The following is a 26,032-nucleotide window of genomic DNA, read 5'->3' on the forward strand; positions in this document are numbered from 1 at the left end:
TTTCTTATGTTCTCCAGGAAGCTGATATACTGTCACAGGCTTCCTACAAGTGCACAGAGCATTACATAGAAAATACTCATAATGCTGTAAAGTCAAGCATGCAGAAGTGAAGAAACACAGGAAAGTTGCTTGTGCAACCTAAACTCAGAGCTTTTGTATGTAATGTTATCATACAGTCGGTACAGACTGAACTGGCAGGAACTTGGCTGCCACATGCACCTTTCTTGTGTCTCAGTCTCCTTGACTGTGTTTGAGTATTTTTATGGAGGTGATAATGAGTTATACACATGCACAAAGATAAACTTTAAGTTCAAGCTTCAAAATATATCAGTGGCAGAACCAAGATAATTGATAGGGTTTTCTCATTTTAGTGGTGCTTCTGTACAATGACCATCATGTTTTTTACCTACATTATTCTTTATATTTAAAATGTTGGTTAAAACTGAGAAGTTGTCATCCTGCAGCAGTTGACCACAATGGAAAAATTCAGCCCAAGTGAGAGGAAGGAAAGCTTGGGTGTGATAAATTCACTCTCTACTGTGAACTGACAATCCATCCATCCTAAATGTAAAGTCTGCTGCCTGTGATAGTTACTGCTTAGAACTGGTACTTAGCCCTCATCTGGGAGGGAATGAGAATTTACCCAGAGCTTAATTCTTCTTCGATTGAATTCAGATGTGGTAGTAACTTGGACAGGAGTCATAGAATCACAGGAGCACTGTTTAGAAGAGACCTCTCAGCATCTGTATTCCAACAGCTCCTGCTCGAAGCCAGACTCTTGCTCATGCTAGATCAGGTTGGTCAGGGCTTTCTCCAGCTGAGATTCAAGGAGTTGAACCAGATTTCCAATGCAGGAATAGAAAGAAATAACGAAAGGTAATTTGGTGGAGAGCAGAGTGTGCCAGATGTGTTTTCCTGTTGTGTGGGCATTGCACCAAGGGAATGCAGTAGAGCTCATCCTGTGCAGAGCTGTGCAGCTCGTCAGCCTTTGAAGGCTCAAAGTAGAGCCTCCTCACGTGTGGCTGATCATGCACTGGTTTCCTGTTTGGAAATGTACGTGTTGAAGTTTGAAAGTGTACGTGTTGAGTGCAGTGAGGTGAGGCTGGGGGACATGCCAGCTGCCTTCCGCTGTACCATGTCCACTCTAACGTGGGAGAGTGTGGAACTTGCTTCCCATGTCTCCTGCTTGTGTTTGAGTAGGATTGATCTGAGAACAGAGGGAAGAGCATGGTATTTTGGCCAGATGGGACTGAGAGATGACAGAAAGAATCAATGATCTATGTAAATGAGAGGAGCCCACAGAGCTAGTGTGGCTGTGGCTGTGGTTTAGTTTCTTCTCTAGTTGCATTCTATTTTAGCAGCATGAAATTTCTGGGAATCCCCGACATCTATGTGCTCACCTACCTGCAATCTTTGCATCTCTGAATAGTAAGAGTTCTTGCATGCTCTGTATCCTACCCCTGGACACAGAGGGGGAGATTTTCTTCTTTTTTTATTGCTTGGACTGGGAGCAACTGTGCCCCACAATTTTTCTAGTCCAGAAGCAAAGTTCAGTTTTCTGTTAAGCTCTGTGTATCCGATGTATCTCAAATAATTTAATGTAGCAAAGAAAACAATTATAAAAATAATTTTAAATCTAATTTTGTGCTTCTATATACGTTCCTAAAGTTTGGGTCTTTTTAATTAGGATCACATGATTAAAAGATACTGTTAATAACTTTTCAATTAGCAGAAGCTTAATGTGTATATAGCTGTTGCAGCAGCTGTAGCTCAGGCCACGCTCTATTCATATTGTTTTCTATAATGCTGCTAGAAGATAAGCAGGGTACTAATTTGCTAGCCAGTGATTTTCTTGGCTCCTGAATAAAAGCTGTGTTTGTATAAACATTGGAGTTCAGTGAAAAATACGTTTATTTAAATGTTCATTTTGTTAATCCAGCTACCACATCTTCAGTATATTGTAGTGAGAGCAAAAATAGATATATGAAAGTACACTTTGAATTTAATACAAAAGGATTTTTTTAGAAAAAGAAGCAAATGGTTCATTGTTCCCAAACATCATGTACCCAGTGTGTAAGGCATTCAGATACATTAACTGTCTAAAGAATCCATCCCATCAGGTATCCTTCTGCATAAAGTAATAGACGTAGGCTGTCAAAACCCTGGGGGGATTAGTGATAGTTGAAAGATGCTTTGGTAACTTTTACTTTGGCTCATGACCATTTTTATACACCCCAAACCTTTGAAGCGTGGTTCCTAAGGAGGTTGGTCTAAAGCAGGTGGTGGCTTTGCTCTTGTGGCTCTGACTTCACAACTGGGACAGGAAAGTGGGCTGACTTGGTTTTTCAAATCTTTTCCAAGACTCAGTGAAGAATGTGTTCTCAGCCTGTGAGTTATACAAATATCAGAAGTAGTTCCACCAAAAGCTGATTCAATTTCAAGATAATTTCAGTTGAACAGGATTACTGCAAGTTCTCCAGCCTTGTGTGCCACACTTCAGCTGACTATATATTGTAGACACTTCTCTAAAGTAGTAGCTTGATATACTGAGTTTCCCAGACAGATCAAAGATGACATATCCCAGTTCCATGTGTGGTTTGAAGTACCATCTCCTTAAAATTCAATGCAGCCAAATTGGTATTTGCTATTTATGTTATTGAATAGATTGGCAGTAAGTACTTGCCTTAGTCTAGGTACTTCCGGTTAGGCTTTTTTGGTTTCTTCAGAACCAGTAATTTCTAATGGTAACAAAAAATAAATACCACGTACTTGTTTTCCTTCCCTGGCCTTCCCTCTGGCTGCGTGGGTTCCACCAGGGGATGATGATCTGGAGGCACTGAAAGCCAAGAACATCAAGCAGACAGAGCTGGTGGCTGACCTGCGTGAGGCCATTCTCCAGGTGGCACGGCACTTCCAGTGTGTGGATCCCAAGAACTGCAGCATTGTGAGTGGAAACAGCTGGATCTGCACTGCTGTGTGCTCCAGGCATTGGTTTTGAGTGTCCACCACAGAACAGGGCTGTTCAAATGCTCCTGAAGTGTGGGCTTGAGAAAGAACATGCCAGGTGTAATGGCTTGAGGGTGAGGCTTGCTTAACCCATTCCTGGTGGAGGAGGGCTGTGCTGGGAAGTTGTCTGCTGGCTAGGAGCAGGAAAAAAGTTGGGAACAGGGGCAGGCAAGCTTTGGCAGATAGCTGGGAGTCACCTGTGGCTTTTCATTCCTCTCTGCTCTTATGTGCATGCCTGCTAGGATCTGACCCCGGACTACAGCATGGAGAGCCACCAGCGGGACCACGAGAACTACGTGGCCTGTTCCCGTAACCGGCGCCGCCGAGCCAAGGCACTGCTGGATTTTGAGCGCCACGATGACGATGAGCTGGGCTTCCGCAAGAACGACATCATCACGGTGTGTCAGCCGAGGGGACAGGCACCGGGGGGAAATGCAGACCCAGCTTGTTTGGGGGGTTGCACTACCTCTCCTGCAGGGAAAGAAGGGAGAAGATAAGCTCAGAGCCCAGTTGGGAGCCCAGGAGAAACGGCTGGTGCTCCTGGGGGCTGCCTGGGGATGAGGCAGTGTGTTTCTGTGAGTGTTGTCTTGTGGGTCGTTCTCACTGCCACCACAAAGTCCCTTTCCTGGCTGCTGTACAGATGTGCAAAACATGGATTTGGTCCAACCCAAGTCCCTGTTTAACACTGCACACTGAATTGTGGTAAGACTGTAAAAGCATCCATTTGCATTTAACTGTGAGCATCCCATCTGGAATTGGGGAGAACAGGATGTTTGCATTAGCTTTGTCCCCTTGAAGGCCCTGGGCCATGTGAGAAGAGAACTGTGACAAAGCAGTTGAGAAGAAAGCAGTTCCTCATTGTGGACATAAAGCCAGGCAGCTGTACCCCACCTGCCACTGCAACCTCTTCAGCTGGCATTTTCCTCTTTTTCAGATCATTTCCCAGAAGGATGAGCACTGTTGGGTGGGAGAGCTGAATGGACTGAGAGGTGAGAACAGGATGTGTTGCACTGGGGAGAGTGGGGCCAGATGCAGAGCATCCATTCATCTAAAACAACTGCTCTGGCAGCAAAGGGTGTGCCAGGCACCCAGAGTATCTGCCTGGGACAAAGGAAATGTATGAGAGCAGTCATGCAGCAGTGACCTGGTTACTTCTTGCAAACGGCAAGTTTAGGCCTCATCCTCCTGGCACGGGGTGGTTGGGTGCGTGTCACCACTGCTGCATGTGGGCAGTGCCCTGCAGTTGACTTTCTCGTGCAGCTGCCTTAATTATTGTGATTTTGAGGCTGCTTGCTTCCTTCTTTGGGGTTGGGCCCTATGAACTCTGATTTATTCTCAGCTCCCACTGGGCTTTGTGTAAGGATTTCTCAGTATCTTTGTCAGGCTTATCTCTTTGTTCACTCTTTGTAGGTTGGTTTCCTGCAAAATTTGTGGAGATCTTGGATGAGCGGAGTAAAGAGGTACTTAAAAAACCCCACAACTACAAAAAACCCCACATTAAAAAAAGGGTTGTGTCATAACTGAAAAAAACACAGTTGAAAAGAGCCACAGATTTCCCTCCTTCAGTCTGTTTGCTTTCTCTGGCCATTGAGTGCTTTGTGATGTGATCAGGCAGCTTATCTTCCTAAGCCTGTTTGCTCAACTTCCTCATGCTGACCAAGCAGTGAATGAGGGCCCCAGAGGGCTGCCAGGGGCACCTGTGTGGAATGCCTGGGGTTGCAAGGACCGTAGAGATGAAAGCTGAGAAAGCAGCAGGGAGAGAAGCAGGAGGATCCTATTGGGCAGTGTTTCTGTCTGCTCCCAGCTGCCTGTGTTCTTTTCCTCCTTTGAGGCTGTACCTATGGATCCTGCTCATGCTTTGTGACCATGACAGTAAAGTCTCCCCAAACAGCTGTGCCCAAGGGGACAATTGCTGTCTTAGTTCCTCTTACAGCTGGCAGTGATGAGACAGCACTTACCTATAGCAGATACTTCAATATGCCCTCAAGGTTGGGGTAGTGTGTATGAGACAAACAGCAGCAGCTGTTGACCTAAGCAATTTTCAGGGGAAGTGGAGAAGGCCCAGTTCTCCCTCTTCTCAGCATTTGGGGAGTGAGGAAGAGCTCAAAGTCTTACCCTGGAGGCCCAAGAGAAGCCCCCAGAGAGATGTTACTGTTGACATCTCACTTGCTTCCTTCCCCATCTCTCAGGGCTGGCTCCTTAGATGGAGATCACCTCTCTGTGCAAACATGTCCTGCTGAGCATTTCTCCTCCTAATTGTGGAAACAGAGGATCCCACTTACGGGAGTGTTAGCAGAGTGTCAGTGTGATACCTCAAAGTGGTGTACCCCTTGACCTGGAAATTCCTATCTAGTTCTGTTTGTCTTGACTTCTAGCAGCTTACGGAGTCCTAGAGACCCTCAGTGCAAGTCCCTCTCCATACCTTAGCTCAGTCAGCATCACACCATCACATTCCTATGTGCTGAATGCTGCAGGATGGTGCTGGGGTCACCTGTGTGGTCTGCTGGGTACCACGTAAGCACAAAGGTCCCAGGAGATCCCCTGCAGTAGCACAGAACATGGGGCCTTATGCAAGAGCATGACAGTTAAAGAGGGGGGAGGGGGTTCTGGTAGGCACCTGGGAATGGAGTTGGTCTGTGCAGAGGTGTAGGTGAGTGAACCACCTCCATGCTCTGCTGCCTGCCAGTATGCTGAGAGCTGGCTCTTGCTGTTCCTCAGTACTCCATCGCAGGAGATGACTCTGTCACCGAGGGGGTGACGGACTTGGTGCGAGGGACACTCTGTCCTGCCTTGAAGTCCATATTTGAACATGGATTGAAGAAGCCATCTCTGCTGGGGGGAGCCTGCCACCCTTGGCTGTTCATTGAAGAGGTGAGGTGTCCCAGTTCCTTTCATGGGGCAGTATTACCAGAGGGCTGAGGTGAGGGGTTGTAGGGCAGAGTGTGCTGACTGTTCTTCTGCTCCTCTAGGCTGCAAGCCGGGAAGTGGAACGGGACTTTGACTCTGTGTATTCTCGCCTCGTGCTCTGCAAGACTTACAGGTCTGTGCCCTCCTCCTCCGTGCTCCTGAAACTGATGCTGCTCTGCACCTTGGCAAGGGTCATGGTCTGTCCCATCCTCCTGTGGGTGGGGTGTCAGTAGGCTGCTGTGCCTGTGCTGACCTGGGCTGGCAGTGGCTCTTGTCCCCTCCCCTGGGCTCATCTGTTTGCTTCTGGGTCTGTATCTGGTTTTCTCGTGCCTGTGGGGGCACCTGTGGGCTCAGCAGTAGCATGAGAGCTATGGGGGTATGAAGCAGGAAAGGCCTGTGTGTGTCTAGGGTGTCTCTGGAGCTAGCTGGGTCTTTGCTGTGATCTTTACAGGCTTGATGAAGATGGCAAAGTCCTCACTCCAGAGGAGCTGCTTTACCGGGTGAGTGCTGCCCCAAGCCCAGCCAGAGCCCAGCTCCTACTTGGGGGATGTTTCCTGTGGAGACTGTTGGAGGGAGATGCTTGAAAGTCTCCCAGACCTTCCCTTAGCCCTTCTGGTGCGCTGGTGAGGGTGGGAGCTCCAGGGAGGGCAGCATTTCGCTGTGTTGCTGAAATGGCTGCCCAGCCATAACCACACGTTCCCTCCCTGCAGGCGGTTCAGGCTGTGAACATGACACACGATGCTGCACATGCACAGATGGATGTGAAGCTTCGTTCTCTCATCTGTGTTGGACTCAAGTGAGTCATCTGGCCCTGATACCCTCAGCATTGTGGGTGCAAGAGCTTGGGAAGGGACAGAGTGGGCTTAAAGACAGCAGTGGTTTCAATCTTAGGCCACAGCATCGTTTTTCCCCCCTTTCACTGCAGCCACTGGATGAGACTTGCTCCTTGTGTATTGTGCTTGCCTGATTCCTAGCTGGAAGAAGGAGCTTCTATTGTGGCTCACACAAGTTTACTGGGTTATCCTGTTCCCACGGGGGACAGGACTGTGGGTGGGGGTCAAGGCTTGGGCTGAAAATAGACTATCCCAGAGGGTTGGGGTTTCTTTGCCTGGCTGCAGCTGAGTAATGTGCCTCTACCCCACTGTTGCAGCGAGCAGGTGCTGCATTTGTGGCTGGAGGTGCTGTGCTCAAGCCTGCAGACCGTGGAGAAATGGTTCCATCCCTGGTCATTCCTGCGCAGTCCTGGCTGGGTGCAGATCAAATGTGAGCTGAGGTGAGTGTCCTCATGTACCTTGACAGTGTCTGGAACAGATTTCTTCCTCCTCTGCGAGAGGTGGCCCTGACTACAGCTGGGTTTGGGCCCTCTCCAGTGAGTTGCAGCATGGGCTGCCCAGATATCCCAGCTGCAGAGATTTCCTGCTGTCTGCTAAGGCAGCAACAAATGCCTGGACAGTTAATTGTGAGGCACTGTGCCTGCCTGATCCAAGAGTAGAGCTTGGCTCCTGGGGACCTGTTGTGACAAGCAGGCAGCGTTTGCCTGCCAGCAACCTCCTGCTGTACACCTACTCTGATGGAGAGACTGCCTTTTCAACCCCACTGCTCTCCATGTTCTTTGCCAGCCACTCTAAGTCCACACAGGGAACAGGGAATGTGTGAGACAGTTGGACTGTCACTGGCTGGGAAGGAGTCAGTCACCCGCTGACTCCCTGGTTAGGTGACGGAGTGATATCAGGGGCTGAAAGCAGCTTTAGTGCCTGAGCTCACACAAGGCAGTCGCTTGGAGCCCAGGGCGTACATCCCCGCGACTCCTGGCATCCATGTTCCTGGCTGTCCTGCACTCTGCAAAGCCAGGTGAAGTCCCAGGGAGCTGGAGAGAAAATCCCCTGCCATCACCACTGCTCCAGCCTGGTTGCTGCTGCTGTTCAGTGGGAGCTGGCTTTTGTCTGCATCACTGGGCTGCCTCCTCAGGGTGTCGTGTTCTCAGTCTGCTGCTGAATGGGAGGGGGTTTCCTCCACCTCTGGGCTGCCGTGTCCCACGGCTGCTTTCTCACAGCGTGGGGGCAGTGCCAGTAGGGCACAGCCAAAGAACCGAGGGGGACTGGTTCATGTCTTATGTCATTCTCCCAGCCAGCAAGGGAGCTTCTCATGCCAATCCCTTACAGCACTTCTGCTGCAGGACACTTCTCTTGCTCCAGAGAGAGAGAGGAGGCTGCAGAACTCTGAGGTGCTACTGGCAGGGGTCTGCTTCCTGGAGGGGAACCTGCAATCTGCCATTGCCAGCTGCGTGCAGCCCTCGGCCAGGCGTGTCTGTGGTCCCCCAGAGCCCGGGGCTGCCTGTGCCTCCCTGTGCTACTGCACCAGGCTCTGTAGGGGCTGCACTTGAGTCACATCTTCAAGCTTCTCCTTCCAGCCTGGGCCTGGCAGGATGTGAAGCCCAGCAAGGAAGGGGAAACAGGGAATGAGTGACTTGCTGCTGTCTTTTCAACACCATCAAACAAGGAATTTCATCCTTGTAAGCTTAGTGGCATGCCGGCACAAGCTGGGGAGACACAGTGTATTTGTGTGCCTGGGGCAGCAGTTGTGGGCAGAGGCCAGGAGTGTGGTCTGGGGTATCTGTTTTAACATCACTCTCTTCTGTTTGCATTGCAGAGTTCTCTGCAAATTTGCCTTCAGCCTCTCTCAGGACTGGGAGCTGCCAATAAAGAGGGAGGTGAGTAGGTGGCATCTCTTATTCTCTCACTCAGCCAGGGGCTTTGCTTACTGCCTCCTTCTCCCAGCTTTCTGCTTCAGCCCATCCTCTGCCTCCTCTGGAGCCAGCTCCAGAGCCTGTGGATGGGGCTTCTTTCCCTGCCAGAGTAGGCTGTGCAGCAGGAGCTGTGTGGCAGTGCTGGCAGAGGGGGCTGTCTGCCCTGCCCAGCTGGGGCAGAGGGAAATGGCAGGCTCCCTTTCCCCAGTGCTCTCCAAACCACAGGGCCTCTCCCTGTGCCAGCTGTACAAAGGTGGGAAGTACAGGAAGCTGCTCTGTCTGGGTGCCAGAGGCCTCGGTGTGCTTGGGCTCTGCCCATAGACACGACCTCCCCCTTTTCTGGGTGTGGTGTACTGACCCGGGTCTCTGTGTTGTCCTGCAGGAGAAGGAGAAGAAGCCACTGAAGGAAGGGGTGCAGGACATGCTTGTGAAGCACCACCTCTTCAGCTGGGACATAGATGGGTGACCCCCACCCCGCCCCATCCTGGGGACCTTCTCGATGGCACACACTCCTCTGCCCCACCCCCTCATGTCTCACCCCCTGTCCTTCCCCACCCCACCCACTTGTATCTGTGACAAAATCCCCCCTGGGGGCTGCCAGACCACCTGGGACAGATGGCAGCAGGGCTGAGAGGCCGAGCTGCAGACCCGAGGGTGGTGATGGTCGAGGGTGATGCTGCAGAATGGCAAGTGTGTTCTGGCTACAAAAACCAAGTGCCCCTTCCCGGCTTTCCACATCTCTGCCACCCCCATCTTCTGCTTTCCTCAGCCCTGCCTCCCCACCTGTGCCTGGTGGAGCAGCCTGGCCCCATGGACCGGCAGTCACGTAGGGGTGTGAGTGTGTCTGTGGCTGGAGCTGTGGGGAAGAGACAGCCCTTGTGGGGTGGCTTTGATCCATGAGAGCTGCTGCCATAGTGGGCACTGCAGCTGCAGGTGGAATTGGGCGGGTGAGAGTACGGGAGCAGGGAGGGCACATCCCCTCCCCGTGCTGGCCAAGGGCTCCCCTCTGCTGGGGGACACTTGGACAAGTTCCTTTGACATGGAGCTGAGAAAGGGGAGCTGGCATCAGTTTCATCCCACCTCCCTGGCACTGGTGTGGGGTGTTGACAAGAGTTGCCCAAATTTACCAGCCTGTTACCACTGTAACAGCCTTAGGGGATGGTCCTTGTCTCCTCTGGGAGCAGACAAAAACCATCTCTCTCCTTAGCAAGAGTGTTTCATGCTGTCATTTTAGTCTGTAGATGATTTTTACTGTTAACCAAAAAGCTGTAAATTTACTCCAGGAACATGTGTATTTTGGCACTGTTGTAGCTCAGGACAAGGTTTAGGTTGGAGCTGGCTCAGGGAGACTAACTCGTCCTCCTTGCCCTGCGACGGCAACGGGGACGCGGGTCAGGAGTGGAGAATTGCTGCTTTGTGGTGGTGGCTCTGGATACGGGGTCTGTGACTTTCTACTGAAAGCGCTTGTCTGTGAGCACAAACTACTGATGGGATGACACTAGATTCTTACTTTCCTTTATTTGGTGGGTTTGTAAATAAAAACTGCGTCTTGGGAGAGTGCTGGGCTTTGTCTTATTTTTTGACAGGGCCAGGACTCGGTTTCATTTTTCCTTTCTTCCATTTGACAATGGTGATCCCATTTCTGTGCTGGCACCGAGGGAGCTCCTTGCATCAGAGCAGCCCACGAGGTCAGGCAGCAGCTGGGGCACAGCCAGTTCTGCTGCCAGCAGTGGCAGCCCTGCCTCGCCTCTGCACCACCAGCCCTAAGAGCAGGTCCGCAGCAGAGCCCCAGAAAAGCCAGAAATACTGGAAACTACGGGTTGTAGGGACACTGCAGGGGGAGGGCCCTTAGGAAGGGAGAGAGGCTGGCAGAAAGCAGGGCTGGGTGGTGGGGACAGGAGTGTTGTCTGTACAAGAAATGTCTCTGGAAAATGTAGGTGTAGGCTGAGCTGCAAAGTGGGACAGTAACAGGGCACAGGCCCTTGGGAGAACTGTGTTCAGAAGTCCAAGCTCGTGGGAGGGTGGAAGTTGCAGCATATGTACTGATTTGAAAGCGAGTGTTTTCAGTGAAGGTAATTCCTTTGGAATGTGGCTGTGGAAGGGGCAGTGTCACCTCATCACCACCTGCAGTCCAGACCAGCCTGCTGGGCTGGAGGAGACTGTAATAGCTGCCCCTGGTAAAACCTGCTGGTTGCAGGGTAGGTAATTTCCATACACTGAGGGAATCTCCCTGCAGCTGAGAAGGATGAGCCACCACCACTTAAGCTGCTTTTTTCAGGTTTGAGAAAGACACAAAGGGATCACCCACCCTTAGCTGAAAAAGGCAGAATGGCCCCAAGCCCTCCCACCAGCATAGCAGAGAAGTTTTTGAGAACGTGGCTGTTTGGAATTTTTTTAATAAAATGGACTTTTTTCTTCAAATATTTGTAACTGAAAAAATAATTCAATTTAAAGATCAGTTCTCTCCCCCATTAACTTGTCACTTTTATCCTTTTCCAGTTGAATACTCGCTCTGGATCTGATGCCCCAACACCATCCAGCTGTGATGGTGCTGATCACCCCTCGCCATTGGCTGCATAGTGGAAGGGAGAGTGCGTGCTAGTCAAATACACATTACAAACAAGTAGTGGTTACAGCAGAAAGATTCAGGATTACATTCAAGGTAGAGGCAGAACATCAGACTTCGTTTTTCCCAATGGGTGCAAAAATGTATGTCCAGGGGAATACCTCTTCTGACAAAGAACTATTGAACTATTATTCAAACAAATAATAGTAAGAAAGCAGAGAACTGGGCAAGCCTGCTCTGGGCACTGCTTGGGGAAAAGACTTTCTAACATTTCTGGGGCTGAGGCACCACCTTCCCCTCTGCCCGCAGGCACAGGGTAGGGTTATCGCTCGCTCTCCTGGCAGAAGGCCCTTGTACGGAGGGACTCTCACAGGTCAGCCGGGCTCCTCGGGACATGAGGCTCATGGTTCTGTATCCTCTGGGCTCCTTGAAGCTCTTCAGCCCTTCAGCCAATGCAAGTATGTTAGGCAAGGTCAGGGTCACTAAATTCTTACAGTTTCACACCTGATGGTGGATGGGTGAAGGTGAAAGGGAGCAGCTGTGAGCTCAGCCTTTCACCAGCAACCTCTGGAAGGGCTACAGTGATAACAGGCATTGGCATCTCTCTGCCAATGACTGGAGTACCTGGCCCAGGGCAAGGAACCAGGGCTGGGTCAGGCCAGGACTGCAGCTGGAGTGCTCCCACCTTCCTCTAGGAGCTCATTGCACTTTATTGATAATTTCCTTCTTTATTTAATGGCTGCAGATTTGTAATTATTTGTACAAAAGAACACAGCTGGTTTTTCTGGGGGCTACTGCAACTATGGGCTAGAAGAACCTGATTTTGCTTGAGTCTGACAAACAGGCAGCCTCACTTTTCCCCTTAGCATTTCGGAGATCCTCGCACTCCCCCCATACTTTCCTCCTTAGAAAGTCCTTGCCTCCTGCCCCTACAGATGGGCAGCTGCCCTAGGGGAGCTGGTGAGACCTCTGTAAGGTGATTGCTATATACTCACTGCTCCCAGTAAGCATCTGGGTTGCACCAGGAGAGAATTCAGAGAGGGCTCATGAAGATAAAGGGGATGCCCAGCAGTCTCTTTTATTCTGATTTTAGTTTGTGACACTGTAGCTTCAGCAATAGAAAGACTGTGGGGAAGGGGGAAGGGAGGGTGTCCTCCCCACCCTGGACACTGAGGGAGGCAGGTAAGAGGCTCCAACTTGCTTACAGCTCAGGGCCAGAGGAGAGAGGAGGGGACAGAAAAGAAGGAAGCTGCCAGCAGGCTCCCCCTGCAAATGATTAAGAAAGTGGCTCCCCATGCAGTTAACAAGCAAACAGGGCTCAGGAAAGCAGGAGTATCTCCCAGGTGCAAACAGGCATGACCCCACCCAGCTGCCAGTTCAGTGGCTGAGGGAGAGCACATTGTGCAGGGTTGGCATTCACCTGCCTCACCACGGAATACAGGTACCAGCACCCCTGTGGCACAGCCTCCCCCTGAGAAGAGGACCAGGTACCAAAGTTGCAGGGAAGCAGCATGTGGCTCACAGCTACCCCTCCCCAGCAGGAAGCTCTGCAGCCCAGCATGGGGGAAAGGTGGGACAGCATCTTCATGGAGATACTGAGGATGGCAGTTGATCCTTTCATTGCCTGAGCAGGTCAGTACCTCAGTCTGCATGACTTCAGAAGCCACAGCTTCCCCCACCTCACTCAGCCCAAGCAGCCTGGACCCAGCTCAGGGCCAAAGCAGGGACAGCCTCATGGCGAGGTGGCCACATCCACCTAAGCCATGTCCCACCTGCTCAGTATGGCCGTGAGTTACTACTGACACAAGAATTTTAAAGTAACGGAGTAAGAGCACAGGAGTGAGCCACAGGCCTGGTGTTCTACCACAGAGCCCTGCCCAAGGATAGCACTGTCATGGCTCTGAGGTCCTGGGGGCTTGTCCACCCACTCCTCAGTCTGTAGTTCCCCTGAGGCACCAGCCTGGGGTCCTACAGGGACACAGGGAACCAGCTCAAAGTAAGCAGCCATTTACTTTTGCCTCTTACCCTGTGGGACTGGAGGGAGGGAAGAGCAGAGGCCAGCTGCCCAATACTTGCTTTCAGGCTCCTCCCCAGCAAGGGGCCCTCACAGTCACTGAGCCGGGACCTGTGCTGCGCCACACAACCCCCCTCTTGCAGTCCCACTTCCCCCTCCTCGCCTACTGGGTCCAACATGCATCCCCAGCTGCTGCTTTCCACTGGGGCATGTGCTGCAGTGAGGCACCAACACAGTGAAGGCAGGAGACAGATTGCACATGGCCCCCAATGATATGTTACTGATTACCAGCTGTGCCCCTCACCTGCTACCCAGGACACACTGGCACTTCCATGTCTCTGCCCCAGGCTGACTGCCCTGCTCATTTGGGGACGTCACAAGTGCCTGGGAGCTGGGGGCAATGGGCTGTGCCTGACAGCAATTTAACATATAAGGACCTGATTTTAGCACCTTAAAAAATGGTTTTGCAGCCCAAAGCGAGTGAAGCAAGCAGGCAGGCCGGCAGGCCTCTGCCAAGCTCAGCAATATTTGGGAAACCAGCTTAGACGTTACCAGGTTGGTGGGGAGCCCTGGTTCCCTTTGGCTACATTTGGAGAAGGTGCCTGTTCTGCCCAGCTCCTCCCAGCCCTGCGGCAGATCAGACCCTCCCCCCCAACAGACGGCAGGTGCTGCAGAGGGCAGCTGCTCTGGGCCCCGGGCAGCCGTCCTGCCTGTGTGTCCTGCTCCAGAGGTAGAATCCCCTTCCACAACCGTTAAGACCGACCATGCTGGGGCAGCACAACCCCCTTTATCCGCCAATCCCAGGAAGGCACAGAGTGCTGCTTCTGGAAACGGCTCAGGCCCAGTCATGCTCCGTCCCACGTGAGGGAACAATGCGCTGCCATCGCTGCTCCTGCCTGGAGGAAGAGGGGCTGCTGGCTCTGCTCTCACCCTGGCTGGGCCAGGCTGTGTGGAGCGGGCAGGAGGCCACCAGCCCCACAACTCCTCCTGCCTCATCCCCCCCCAGCAGCCGTTCTCCCTGCCCTGGCCTGGCCCACTGCCAGCTTCATGCAGGAAGGACACTGTTAGGGGAGGAGTACAAATACTTAGGAGCTCGCTCTTTTTTCTTTTTTTTGGTTGACTGGCCTCTTTCCCCTGCATGCCTGTGCCCTCCCACTCCCATTCCCTTCAGTCTCTGCTCACAGAATTACAAGCAAGAATCCCAGTGCAGCTGCAGATCATGTCCATCAAGAAAGTCTGTGGAAAAGAGGCTGGGAGCCGCAGTGCTCAGGGGAGCCAGGCTCATGACAGACCCCCCTGGCAGTTCCAGCCAGTCCATGCTGTCCAAGTTAGCCTCAGCCAGATCCAGGGTTATGCCCCCAGATGGCTCGTGAGCAAAGTGCAATTCCGAGGTGTCCATAGGTGAAGGTGGGTGGTCCAGGATGGCCGAGCTGCTCAGCATCTCACTGTGGAGGTCATCAATGAGGGACAGGGGCTCCGGCCCATCGTGGCCTGCAGTCAGCAGCGGGAGGCCGGTGCTGCTCTCCAGGAAGTCCTCCAGCCGGCCCACGGGCACCGGCTGCCCCAAGGACACCGGCACTGCCAGCTCAGAGGAGGGGTGGCTGCTGGCCGGTGGGGAACAGGCTGGGGCCACAGGTGGTTCTTTCCCAGCTGGGGACGACTGATCCTTGAAGTCAGCAGAAATCTCTGTACAGGGAACAAACAAGCCAGGTAAGGAAAAGTCTGGCTGAAGACCAGAAGGATCCCTCCCGCCCACCAGGGCCACAGGGACCCCCGCCAGACTAAGCCATCACTGACCACCAGCTGGGATAAGGAAACTCATCCTGTGCCTGTGTTTGCTGCACTATGGAGAGTTTTGAGCCCACCTCCATGGAATTCCATCTCTGTCCACTATCTCAGAAGCAATGTGCCCGGATCTGATGCAGCAGTGCCATCAAGAACCACAGAACCATACTAAGGCCTGACTAACATCTCCCTCAGTGCCTTAATGACTACTGCCAGTGCTAAAGGCACTGGAAGGGACACCAGAGAGAAGAGTGGGGCCATGACAGACTCTCGGTGCTCTGCAACCCCCAGATTCGGACCCAGGGACTATGGGAAATGCTGGCTTTGTCTCCTTACCTCCACTTTCGATGAGGATATCAAACAGGTCGTCCATCTGCTGGCTGGAACAGCCGTTCTCCTGGGGAGAGCAAGTGCAGGATTAGCCTCCTCTTCACCAGCAGAGCTTCCACCTCCAGCAGCACCCTTGGCTGCTGGCTCTCCTCCCTTGCCCCAGGAACAGGGCTGTTGTCTAGCAAGAACGAGCACACCACGAGCATGGCACCAGAGTCCTCTGTAACCCAGGCTGTTACTGGCTGGGAAAGCATGGTCAGCAATGGCAATGAATGGCTTGGGATTTTTACCTGTGATTTACGGTCTGCCCCAAACCCTCCAGAGGAAATTCAACAAGGAAGGTGCAGTTGTGTCTCCATTTCCTATCACTGGCCCCCATATCAAGAAACTAACTAGTTTCACAATGGCAACTTTTCATCTGCTCTCCAAGGAAACCAGGGAGAGTAACTGCTCTCACCTGGGCCTTTGGCTGTTGCTTCATGGCCTCTTCATAGCCTGGTGGTGGCTCTTTCATTGGGACCGAGGGAACAGAAAGAGGTGGTGGAGGAGTTCCAAAAAGCGGCGTGTGCTGTTGCTGCTCCAGGTCCATCTGGGAGGGGGAAGGGGCAGCAGGAGAGCCAGGCTGCGATGAGGACTGTTTAGAATGAAGGCAGAAGAGGGAATGAATGCAAATCAGGGAAAAGTCCACATCAACTCCTGTCTCATGGCTGCTTTGAGAGACCATCACCTCTCCCTGTAAGCACTGCACAGCAGTCTGCCTTCTTCCCTGGACTTTATGCCCTATGCCCGGGCTGCAGGGGAAGAAGACAAATTTCCCCTCCAACTCACAGGTGGAAATCTTTAGCTGATTTTTCCAATGCTAAAGCAGCCACACCACAAACCACCACCTCACTTCTCCTGGACAGGGAGAGCCTCATCTGTCCAAGTGGGGGATTCCTCCAGCACTTCGGAGAAAAAGGGCACTTCTCTTGTGTGTTCAGCTTACTCTGTGCAGTACATCCAGGGCCTGTCTTCTACCTGCCTCCCTCTGCAGTGCCTGCTTTGGGGTCACAAGCCAGCTTCATCTAGCAGCAAGTTTCACAGCCTGATGGTGGGCAGAGAGCACCAGAGCACTCAGCAGCACCAGAGATCCAAAGGAAACCCCAAGTGCTGCAGGAAGCGGTGTTCATGACTCAGCTTTACCAGATGAATCAGCACACAACTGCTCGTAAGAACAGCTGAAACGAGGATCAGGCCTCTGCCTCTACAGCAGCTATGCATGACCCACATGGAGACTTGCGCCCCTGGAGCAGCAAACCCTGGGCAGCAGCTGAATGCTACTTCCAACACATGTACATGCTGATGCCCTTGCCCATCCTGTTTTTCCTGGAAAGCTGCTCATCTGTTCTGTGACCCACAGGCAGAGGAGCGACCCTAGACCAGCTGTGCTAGCCAGGGTTCACTCTTCCTGAGAACAGCTGGAAACCATCGCTATGACACAGGCCACTGGGACATGCTGGGAGGGTACCTTTTTTGATACACTGGGTGGGCTGGTTTTGCCAGAAGCACCAGTTTTCAGGGACTGCTTATGGAAACCACTGGGGAAGAAAGGCTGCAGGTTTGCAGGTATTGAGAAAGACAATATGGTGTGAGCCAGCTGCCCTGTGACCACCTGCAGACCTAGCTTCTGACCCTACAGGGAGGCAAAAGGATTGGGAGAGTCAGTACAGATGCCTCTGCAGCACACAGGCTAAGGGACTCTGAGGAAAAAGGTCCCTTCATTTACCTTCTGCACTTTATCCAAGGTCTCAAAGTAAAACCAAGGCAGTGACCCTTTGCAAAGCAGGTATCTCACTCTAAATATACTAGAAATTACTTCTGTCTTCATATCCTTTCCAGGAACTGACTCAGAAATGGTCCTCCAAGCTCTAAAAACTCTTCATAATCTTTCTGTATCTTATCTTAATTACAGGTTAGAGCTACAGCTAAGCGGGCTAGAAAGGGAGAGGTGCACAGCAGAGCCTCTTTACAGCCAGCACCTGGAGAGGGGTAAAGGCAGAGGTGCTCTCTTTCCTGAAGCAGTATAGCACTTCACAAAGAGGTGATTAACTGGCATGCTCAAGGCAGGGGAATGGAAATTACAGCATGCTCAGCACTACTAGAGACTAAAAGGTCACAGCCTGTTTACCCCTCTGAGCTCGCATGCCCCTTCAGCACCAGGCACTCTGCCCACATCACCCTCTCTCCATGCAGCAGCCACCTTTTCTGTTCAGCAGCACTCCTTCAAGAATCTGGGACATCCCTGTGAATCAAGGCTGCCCAGTCCAGCCCCTCGTCATTTTTAATCCACAGACAACACCCACTGGTATCTGCCTATGGGTACAAACCCTGGCAGCAGGCAAACGAAACCAAGGGAGAAAAGTGAGCAGGCAGTGAGCTACCTTAGATTGGTCTGGTCCTCTGGGCTGCTGCTGCTGCGTGGGCTGCTGAGGGGTGTTTGTAGGTACCTGACACGGCGGTTGGCTGGAAGGTTTAGCGGGTGATGATTGTACGCTCTGGAAAGGAAAGGGTATCCATAGCAGGTTATTCCCCAGACATGACATGGACACAGACCTTAGGTTTCTTACAGGATTTATAAGTTTGTTTTTCCCCACTCTTTATTCTTTATGAAATTCAATCCTTCTCTTTCACTGAGCAGAGAAATCAGATTGGGTGCGATTCAGAGTCCTATGAGAGGAGGTAGTACCAGCCTAAATCCCTGGGCTACCCATGACATGCCTCGAGGGCTGCCAGACCTGACACAAGGAGCTGTGCTCTTGTGGAGCAGTGGTGGAGTTCAGGTGAGATACTCTGGGGTATCAAGGATGACACTGGATGCTGATGTTTAGACAGGTGCCAACATCTCACCTGCTATACAGCAAACATAGCCTGCTCAGTGCCTGTCCCGGATGGCAGACACTGCCACTTGCTCTGCAGAAAGTGCAAGAAATGTATCAGCAGAGAATGAAAATTATCATTGATGTCATGGAAGGTGCTGGGGTTTGACACATGCCATAAAACCTGGGCATATTTATCCCTTCCTGGAAGGAACACTCGGAACACTTCTGTTAAGTGCTGAGCTCATGCCAGCAGGGGAACAGTAAATCATTTCTGATGAAAGACTCTGTTAACACTGAAATACTGACACGCATTAAAACAAAGAGCAGCCAAAAAGCAAACAGTCTGCTCCCAGGGTCTGATTTCAGCTCTTGGTAGATAAGATGACCCATCTATCACTCCAACTACGATCTCTACAGTAAAGGACAAGAGGTGAAATACACTCTGCTCATTTTACTACCACGGGCATAGTTGTTCTTACAAAAACTAGTGAACTGTGGCAGCAAACTCTTGTCATCCAAGCCTGAGGTCCTGCCTGACAAAAGGCAGAACCATGTGTTTGGAAGAATGCTGAACAGCCTGCGATGCACAGAGCCAATTGTGCACTGCTGTACACAGGTCACCATTGTCAAATTCCAGTTGTTTTGCTGAAGATCTGCTTACACTGCTGTTTTACAAAGCCACGATCTAGCAGCCACCGTAGCGAGCAACTCAGCCCTTTCAGTATTTACTGCACTGAATTTCCACCCCATTAAGTCATCCTATGGTAACTGCAGTGGGAAGAGGAGAGAGGAACCCAAATGCCCGTAGCAGTGATGGGATCCAACCCTTGCCTACCTGCAAGGGTGGGCAGCTGCTCCCTGCCTTTCCGTGGGTAGAGAGGCCCTGCCTCTCAGCGCTCTGCTTGGTCACGGTGAGGACGATGTGGGTCCCTGTGGAGTTAGTGATGAGGGTGGGGGGAGGGGTGCCCTTGATGAGGTCGCTCAGGGCGCTCCCTTGCTGGCCAAGGAAAAGCCGCGGGCTGTGGGACTGGCACGGTGGCTCTACTTCCGCGGCTGGCACCTCCTGCTTCACTATCACGGCTTTCTTTGGCACTGGGCTTGGATTCGAAGTGTCCATTTGGCTAGCGGTTGGTGCAGGGCTGAATTGGTCTGTTTGGCCACTGGATTGCTTCGCAGACTGGCAACTCAGGAAACCGTTTTCACTCTTGACCTGGGTGCCAAATGCTCCTGGTTTGGAGGCGAGGGCTGTTCCTTCTCCCGCGGCAGTTGGGGCTGGCTGTGATTGCTGAGAGCGCTTCTCCTGCTCCAGCTGTAGCCTAAGCATCTCCACCAGCTGCTGCTTCTGTTTCAGCATGCGGGTGAGTTCCTCGATCTGCTTGTCCTTCTCCTGCAGCATCTGGTCTTTGTCCCTAACTTCTGCATCTCTGCTGTTACCAGCGCTACACCGCTCTGACCTGGCTGCCACATTTACGCTGCAGGAGGCGGACTTGGAGCTTTCTTCCTTCACCAAGAACTGCACTGGAGATGTCTGCAAGGTGAGCTGGGTCAGAGGTGAAGTCACCATCTCTCCAAAGGTATCTCCAGTGGCCGAGTTCTCGTCCCCTGTGCTCATTTGCGAGCGCTCAGAAGGAGTTGGAGAAACAGGAGGAGTTGAGCCTGTGCTCCCAAACTTCATCACACCGCCACCAGTAACTGTGGCCACAACTACTTCTGCTGGTGCAATGCCAGTGGTGACCAGGGCTGGCCCTGTGCTCAGCCTGGCAGTTGGGAAGGCCACCACCACTTCGGCAGCTTTCGGGAGGACAGCTGCTGTGCTGGGCTTGGGAGTGGGGGTTGTTTGGCCGGCTGCACCGTTCTGCTCTTGGTAAGCTCGGAGACGCTCAATTAGGTCCGTCTTTGTGCCCGAGACAGGCAAGGCCCTCAACTTCAGCTCTTGCTTCAGCTCTGCTACCTGACAGACGGCGAAAAAAGAGGGCAACATTAAGAGAACATACACTTCTAACTAAACAACTATCAACAGCTACCAGAGCTATGAGACAAAGGACTAAACTGATCTTCCTGCAGGCCAACAAACTTGCACCTCAGGTACAGACTGGGGGGTAGCAGTCCCAGCTGCTATCACTACTCTTGTCAGTCCACCTCAGCCCTACTCTGGGGCAGCAACATCGTTTGGTACTGCCCACTGACAATGGCAAAAAGGGTCTCTGCGGCTTCACAGGACATTTACCTTCATCTCATCCAGGTTGGCAGGGAGAGGGCCAGGCTTGCCCACCGCAGAGTTACTGTTTTGTCTCATCAGCCCACTAGAACCAGAGGATACTGAAGATGTGCTGCTGACTGTGGCAGAGTGATTGCGTACGGTAGGGGCACTGGTACCACTCTGCTGCTCTCCTGGAGGCCTGCAGGAAAAAAAAGAACACAGACATCAAAATCACAGTGGGAAGACACCAGAGGCCCTCAGTGTCAAACACGTTCAGAAACAGCTGGGTCACACTGAAGCACACCAGTGTTCTCGGCTATATCCATGCCCCTTACTGTGCCAACCGACTCACTTCAGCTGCTTTTGTCTGATTCATCTTGCACCGCCTCTTTTTGAGGCCCTCTCGAACCTACAAGACCAAGTGTGTCACACCTGTCACACCCAGTGGCCACCCCTCACACCCAGGACACCACGTCTTTGGTAACAGTGCTGGGGAAGCAAGCGCTTCCTAAGAGAGCTGCCACTGCGGACCCGTACTTTGGTGGGGCTGGCAGGATGGTCTGATAGTTGTAGTGCTGCTGCTGCTGGTTGAGGATCTGAAGCTGGAGAAAGAGTTGCTGCTGCTGCAGTATTTTGGCATAGGATGAATCCATGGGAGGAGCTCCCTTGTCCTGCTTTTGGTCCGGGGGAATATACTGATGATATTTAAGCTTCTTGACTTTAGGCTTTAAATCCTTGGCTTTTTTACTGCGCTGAGACTTCTCACTAGCAGACTTGGGCTGGCTTTGCTATTCAGAAGAAAAGGAGGAAGCAAGTAAGAATAGAAACACTGATATAACATAACATCCCATGTAAACCAGAACACAGACTGGGACTTTAATTTTGAAATTCTCTAGTTTGTTCACCTCAGGGTCTTTCCATGCTTCTCTGAGATAACATTACGGACACAGCACCGGCAGCAGCTTACACTGCACCATAATGCAGGTCACCTTTCCCAGCACATCAGATCATCTGCTCATCCAGTGCAGACTTACTGACTCTAATTATAGATAACACTGATTGTTTCAAAACGTTTTGCATTCAGCACTCATTTTATAGAAGGTGAATTCTGCTTTCCACGGAGCAGAAAATCCCATTAAATATGTTACAATTAGTGTCAGAGGAATACACTAATGAGAAACGTTTCCTTCCTTTGCAACTGTTAATCTAGTACTTCCAGCTCCAAACCTGCTTAAAAGTAACCACCTTATCTTCTTTCAGTCTACAACAATGAAGACATCACCCAAAATAGTACCTTAATGAGTGTTGGTGGGGGCTTGGCAGCAGTAAGAGCCACTCCATTGGTAAGACTAGGGGGCAGAAGAGGTGGAGGTGGCAGTGGCGGAGGTGGCTGCTCAGGTAGGAAAAGAGTTTCACTGGAGTCTGCGCTAATCTGCAACTGGGATGAACCCTGCAGGGACAGAAAAAGGCATCATGAATACACACAAGAGGAGGGAAATAGTTTAATAGAGTGTAGGAACTGTCCACTTAGAAGGAAGGAGCACAGGTTTCAAATCTTTAATCAGACTCCTTTAACCCACTGCTTCAGTTGTCCCTGAGAAGCAGCACAACTTCTTAGGGCAGAAAAGGAATCAAAATCTCACACCTGTATCTCCCAGCATTGCCTGCTGGGATCAGCTGCACACAGGCTGTATCACCAAGCAATGGCTGCCTCCTTCCCCACATGGCACCACCATGAGGGTTTCTGAATAACCAGAGGAGGACGTGACTGAGACCACACAGAGCTCAGATCCCTAGTGAAATCTCACAGACTACACCTCTTAGGAAAGCCTTAGTCTCACTTTTTAGGATCCTCTGCCACAAATCAGCATGAAGCTCCAGGGAACTGCAGGAGGCCTCCACAGTCTCACCTGAGCTAGTGATGTGCCAGTGGTGCTAGGGAGAGGCTCACAAATCCGGGAGTCCATCGGCGATGGGACAGACCCTTGGGACTCATGGCTGGCTGGCTGTTCTGGGGAGAGGGCATCACTGCTGTCCTCGTCAAAGGAGGAATTGTCTGCAACCTTTGGGTAGTTCACCTGTCCAACTAAAAACACAAACATCAACTGGTCTGTAAAGTGGAATAAGAAATGATTTCGCTTGACACTAGATGTTTCACAAAGACAATGATGACATGGAGAGAGCTGTGCTTAAAGCACCAGCTAAAATGAGAGAACAGGGTCCCACCTGGATCAGGTTTAAGTGTTTACATTCACTATCTATCAGTAGAATAAAATGATGCAGACTGGGGTGAACCACTTCTCTTGCTTCTTAGCCAGGCAAGATCAGTGAGTGTAAGAAGAAGTACTTAGGTCTGCCCAAACCCAGCTCTGTGGCATGGCTTATTTCACTATCATCTGGCACCAAAGAAAAAGACTGGACAGTATAAGGTTGAGCCACAGTTTCTTTGGTGTTCCTCCTGTATGGTGGAAGGCAGAATCTCTCCTGGATTCTTCTGTCTTGGAAGACAGAATCCCAAATTGTCCTCTAGTCTTACAAGCAACAAGGGCTATGGATTAAGTGGTGGCCCTGGCTGCTGTTAGCATTTCTGTCCATCTACACACCCAGTAGATAAATTCACATGAGTGTACATTTGTAATGTAACAATGTTTTTTTAGACTACATTTTCTCAAATTAATCCTGCTAAGCAGGGAAATACTGTCATTTGCACCTCACCTAAAATCAAGAGGAATCCAGAGATGTACTTTGCCCAGTCAGAAGGAAGCCACATCTCTTATGCTTCAGTTGACAAGTTCACCCTTCCTCAACTACTTCTTGCTCAATAGTGAAGCCAGGCTCTTCCACAACACCGTCTTTTTCCTTTTTTATGGAAAGTATTCCATCCCGCTCACAGTTGTGTCCCATTTGTCTTTACAGTAGGTGTGCGTGTTTGAGGGGATGAATAACCACAGACACATAGACTGCTCAGTCTGGGGAGACGGGAAAGAGCACTGCTGAGGCAGTGGGAAGGCTATTCCTCAGCATTCCTTTCAACCCTCGGAATGGCACTGGCATGATTTACATCTGTTCTGGTTTATTTTTAAAGGGGTTGAATCCTCTGAAGTTTTCGAGTTCACAGACATCTTTTGTTTCATCACACCTGTTTATATTCTGTCTCCCCTCCTGATCTAAGTCAGTGAGTTCTGCCTGACCATGTTGTTGACATGTTATACTGAGAGAGGGATTTTAAGGAGACAATCTAGGGAATACAATCTTCAACAGTCTTTCAAGTCTTCAGGGCATACAGTTACTTTCACATTTTTCCGGAATGTCCACATTCCTATGATTTAACGTCTCCATAGCATTATCTGGGCCAGAGGGAGATCTGCTTTTCCAGATCCTTGGGCTGAAAGCCTGTGATTCTGGGCCAGGAAAACAAGACCAGCCATGGGATTGCACTCCCTTAGACATGCAGGTGGATTGATAGGTAATCACAGCCACATGTGGGAAATGCTCTCCACAAGGATCCTCATCTGACCTTACCAATAATAGCTTCCTTCAGGCTTGATTCCACAGGCAAGATGTTCTTCTCCACCAGCTCCATGGGCCCTGGCCTCTGTGCTATCTTCTCATTGAGGTCATCTGCCAGTCTGGCTCTCTTCAGCTTCAGCTGCTTAGCCTGCAAGGAGGGTTCAGCTGAGGTCTCTGTTTGGGGGAAAGTAAATAAAATAGCATCAATCCAACAATGGTCAACCCATACCCTTCAGCAGTTTAATTCTATTCAGAAAGGTAACAGTAGATAACTGTGCAGAAAAATAGGTGATGGAGAACAATAGATATGCACTATAAAGACATATGACACATACTATATATATTTAGGTTATAAAGATAACTACAGTGGCCCTTGTGACAAATTCACTGTTCTTAAACTGATGTCACCCAATTCTCGTTCGTCTTTTCCCTCTGGTTGTGCCCCAAGCTTGGTGCTCAGCAGCAGCACAGCACTCCCTCTCTGAAGCTGAGGTTCATTACTAATCAGATCAAATCTGCCTCACTCCCTCTTGGACATTTTACAGTGTCTTCCCTTAGTAGAAGAGCAGTCCATGGTCATTCTATTTCATTGTTGCTCAGCCACATAAAACTGCACAACTTGAATTCACACAACAGGTCCTTATGACAATAATCTCCAGGCAAGCAGAGTTGAATCCCTCCCAAGGAATCATGCAAACAGGCATGATCTTCTGCCTGCTCCCAAGTGAAAGGAAGCTTTGGAGGTCAGTGGCAAAACAGAAAGCTGCTAGAAAAGTAGTTACGATAAAGTTTATTTTCGGTGTTTCCGCGTTCAGCACATGCCATACCTTCCAGAATGTGCATCCTAACCAGCTCTGATCTCTCTGGCCGAGACCGGATTTTGCGTTTCAGATAGTCCTCTGTCTGTAGCAAAAACAGACAAGCAAGAACCACTTTCAGCTGATCAGACACAGGAGCGAGGTAATCTTGAACAGCACAATGAAAAGAAACAACCATCTTTAGCTGCTACTGAGATCTAAATAAGCACAGAATGGAGAAGGGGCCTATCTCCTGTCCCAGAGCACCCAGAAAATGAGCTTACTCTGAAGATGACCTTCCAGTGTAATTACCTCAGTCAACTGTGCAATGCTGCCCCACAGAACGGAAACTGGGAAGGACTTCCTCAGGAGAAGTCCTCTTTTCCCGTTGTATGCACCACCACTAACTTGAGCCAGGGTAACATCCATGAGATTTCTTTTTACATTAAAGATAAATGCACTGGGGTTCCACTGTTCACAGAAAATACTTTCATGTACTACCGACATTCAGGGCTGACTTATGGTTTGGGGCATACTCTTTAATTTGATTAAAGATATGTTATTTGTTAAGCTGAAGACCCCATGCAGTCCCTTGGGGGGCAGAATCTAAATGCTGTGACAAAGCTTATTTCACTTCCAGAGCTGCTTTTAGCTCTGTCTTTGGAGAATGTGCTACAGAGCAATGTACGGAGATGATCCCAACAGGCTGAACACATTACTCTTTACACAGCTGAGGAATGGGAATCTGGAAGCAGTGGGTAATAGACTGGTAAGGACTGGCCATCAGGATGGGCCTTCAGAGAAAGCAAGTATTAAAGTCAGTCAGAAAACTGCACCATAGTTGCTCAACTGCCCACATAAAAATATTAACTTAATAAAGTTTTAGGAAAAAAAGAGGAGAAATAAGCAAAAGCCCTTTGGTCACTGGTCTTAATGCAAAATCCCCTGTTCAAATCCTTCCACAGTTTAAAGGCCCTCCCTTACAGGTCTTAATCACAGCTGGGTTTTTTTTGCTTATGTTGCTTTCACTTTTAAAACAAAACTTAGTCATAACAAGTTTCATTCCACTGTAGGCTAATCAGAAAAAAACAGCCCCAGATGCCTTCTGAGGAACAGAAATTACCAAGAAACTCCCTGGTTAGAAAAGGTGGCACATGAAGTGTGATGCCTGGCTTCCTCTTTCTATAGAGCCAGAAGTCTGGGATTTCAGTGTCACGAGATTTTGGGGGGGATCCTCTCTATTCAGTTTTGGAAGTTCTAGTCTCCTAGATAAACAATTGCATGTGCAGGTAACAGAGAAACTTTCCTCAAGG

General features: G+C 50.6%; 2 protein-coding genes across 4 annotated transcripts in view; one reads left to right on the top strand and one right to left on the bottom strand.

Moving 5' to 3' along the window:
- Positions 1 to 10,216, top strand: part of SGSM3 (small G protein signaling modulator 3) — a 29,044-nt gene extending 18,828 nt beyond the window's left edge. For all 3 annotated transcript variants that reach the window (XM_048301648.1, XM_048301649.1, XM_048301650.1), the window contains 11 exons: positions 2,817 to 2,944; positions 3,249 to 3,404; positions 3,941 to 3,995; positions 4,417 to 4,466; positions 5,725 to 5,877; positions 5,976 to 6,046; positions 6,365 to 6,413; positions 6,624 to 6,709; positions 7,064 to 7,186; positions 8,563 to 8,623; positions 9,042 to 10,216. In XM_048301648.1, coding sequence (XP_048157605.1) covers positions 2,817 to 2,944; positions 3,249 to 3,404; positions 3,941 to 3,995; positions 4,417 to 4,466; positions 5,725 to 5,877; positions 5,976 to 6,046; positions 6,365 to 6,413; positions 6,624 to 6,709; positions 7,064 to 7,186; positions 8,563 to 8,623; positions 9,042 to 9,125 — 1,016 coding nt within the window. In that variant the 3' untranslated portion in view covers positions 9,126 to 10,216. The remainder of the gene's footprint in view (positions 1 to 2,816; positions 2,945 to 3,248; positions 3,405 to 3,940; positions 3,996 to 4,416; positions 4,467 to 5,724; positions 5,878 to 5,975; positions 6,047 to 6,364; positions 6,414 to 6,623; positions 6,710 to 7,063; positions 7,187 to 8,562; positions 8,624 to 9,041) is intronic.
- An 823-nt stretch (positions 10,217 to 11,039) lies between these two features.
- MRTFA (myocardin related transcription factor A) overlaps positions 11,040 to 26,032 on the bottom strand; it is a 96,686-nt gene continuing 81,693 nt past the window's right edge. The window contains exons 7-17 of the mRNA XM_048300725.1: positions 24,750 to 24,825; positions 23,935 to 24,096; positions 22,323 to 22,498; positions 21,707 to 21,862; positions 20,950 to 21,200; positions 20,440 to 20,611; positions 19,048 to 20,163; positions 17,775 to 17,888; positions 15,812 to 15,988; positions 15,361 to 15,421; positions 11,040 to 14,925 (exon numbers count right to left, since the gene is read on the bottom strand). Coding sequence (XP_048156682.1) covers positions 14,426 to 14,925; positions 15,361 to 15,421; positions 15,812 to 15,988; positions 17,775 to 17,888; positions 19,048 to 20,163; positions 20,440 to 20,611; positions 20,950 to 21,200; positions 21,707 to 21,862; positions 22,323 to 22,498; positions 23,935 to 24,096; positions 24,750 to 24,825 — 2,961 coding nt within the window. The 3' untranslated portion in view covers positions 11,040 to 14,425. The remainder of the gene's footprint in view (positions 14,926 to 15,360; positions 15,422 to 15,811; positions 15,989 to 17,774; positions 17,889 to 19,047; positions 20,164 to 20,439; positions 20,612 to 20,949; positions 21,201 to 21,706; positions 21,863 to 22,322; positions 22,499 to 23,934; positions 24,097 to 24,749; positions 24,826 to 26,032) is intronic.

This window comes from Corvus hawaiiensis, chromosome 4, assembly GCF_020740725.1.
Source record: "Corvus hawaiiensis isolate bCorHaw1 chromosome 4, bCorHaw1.pri.cur, whole genome shotgun sequence".
NCBI lineage: Eukaryota > Metazoa > Chordata > Aves > Passeriformes > Corvidae > Corvus > Corvus hawaiiensis.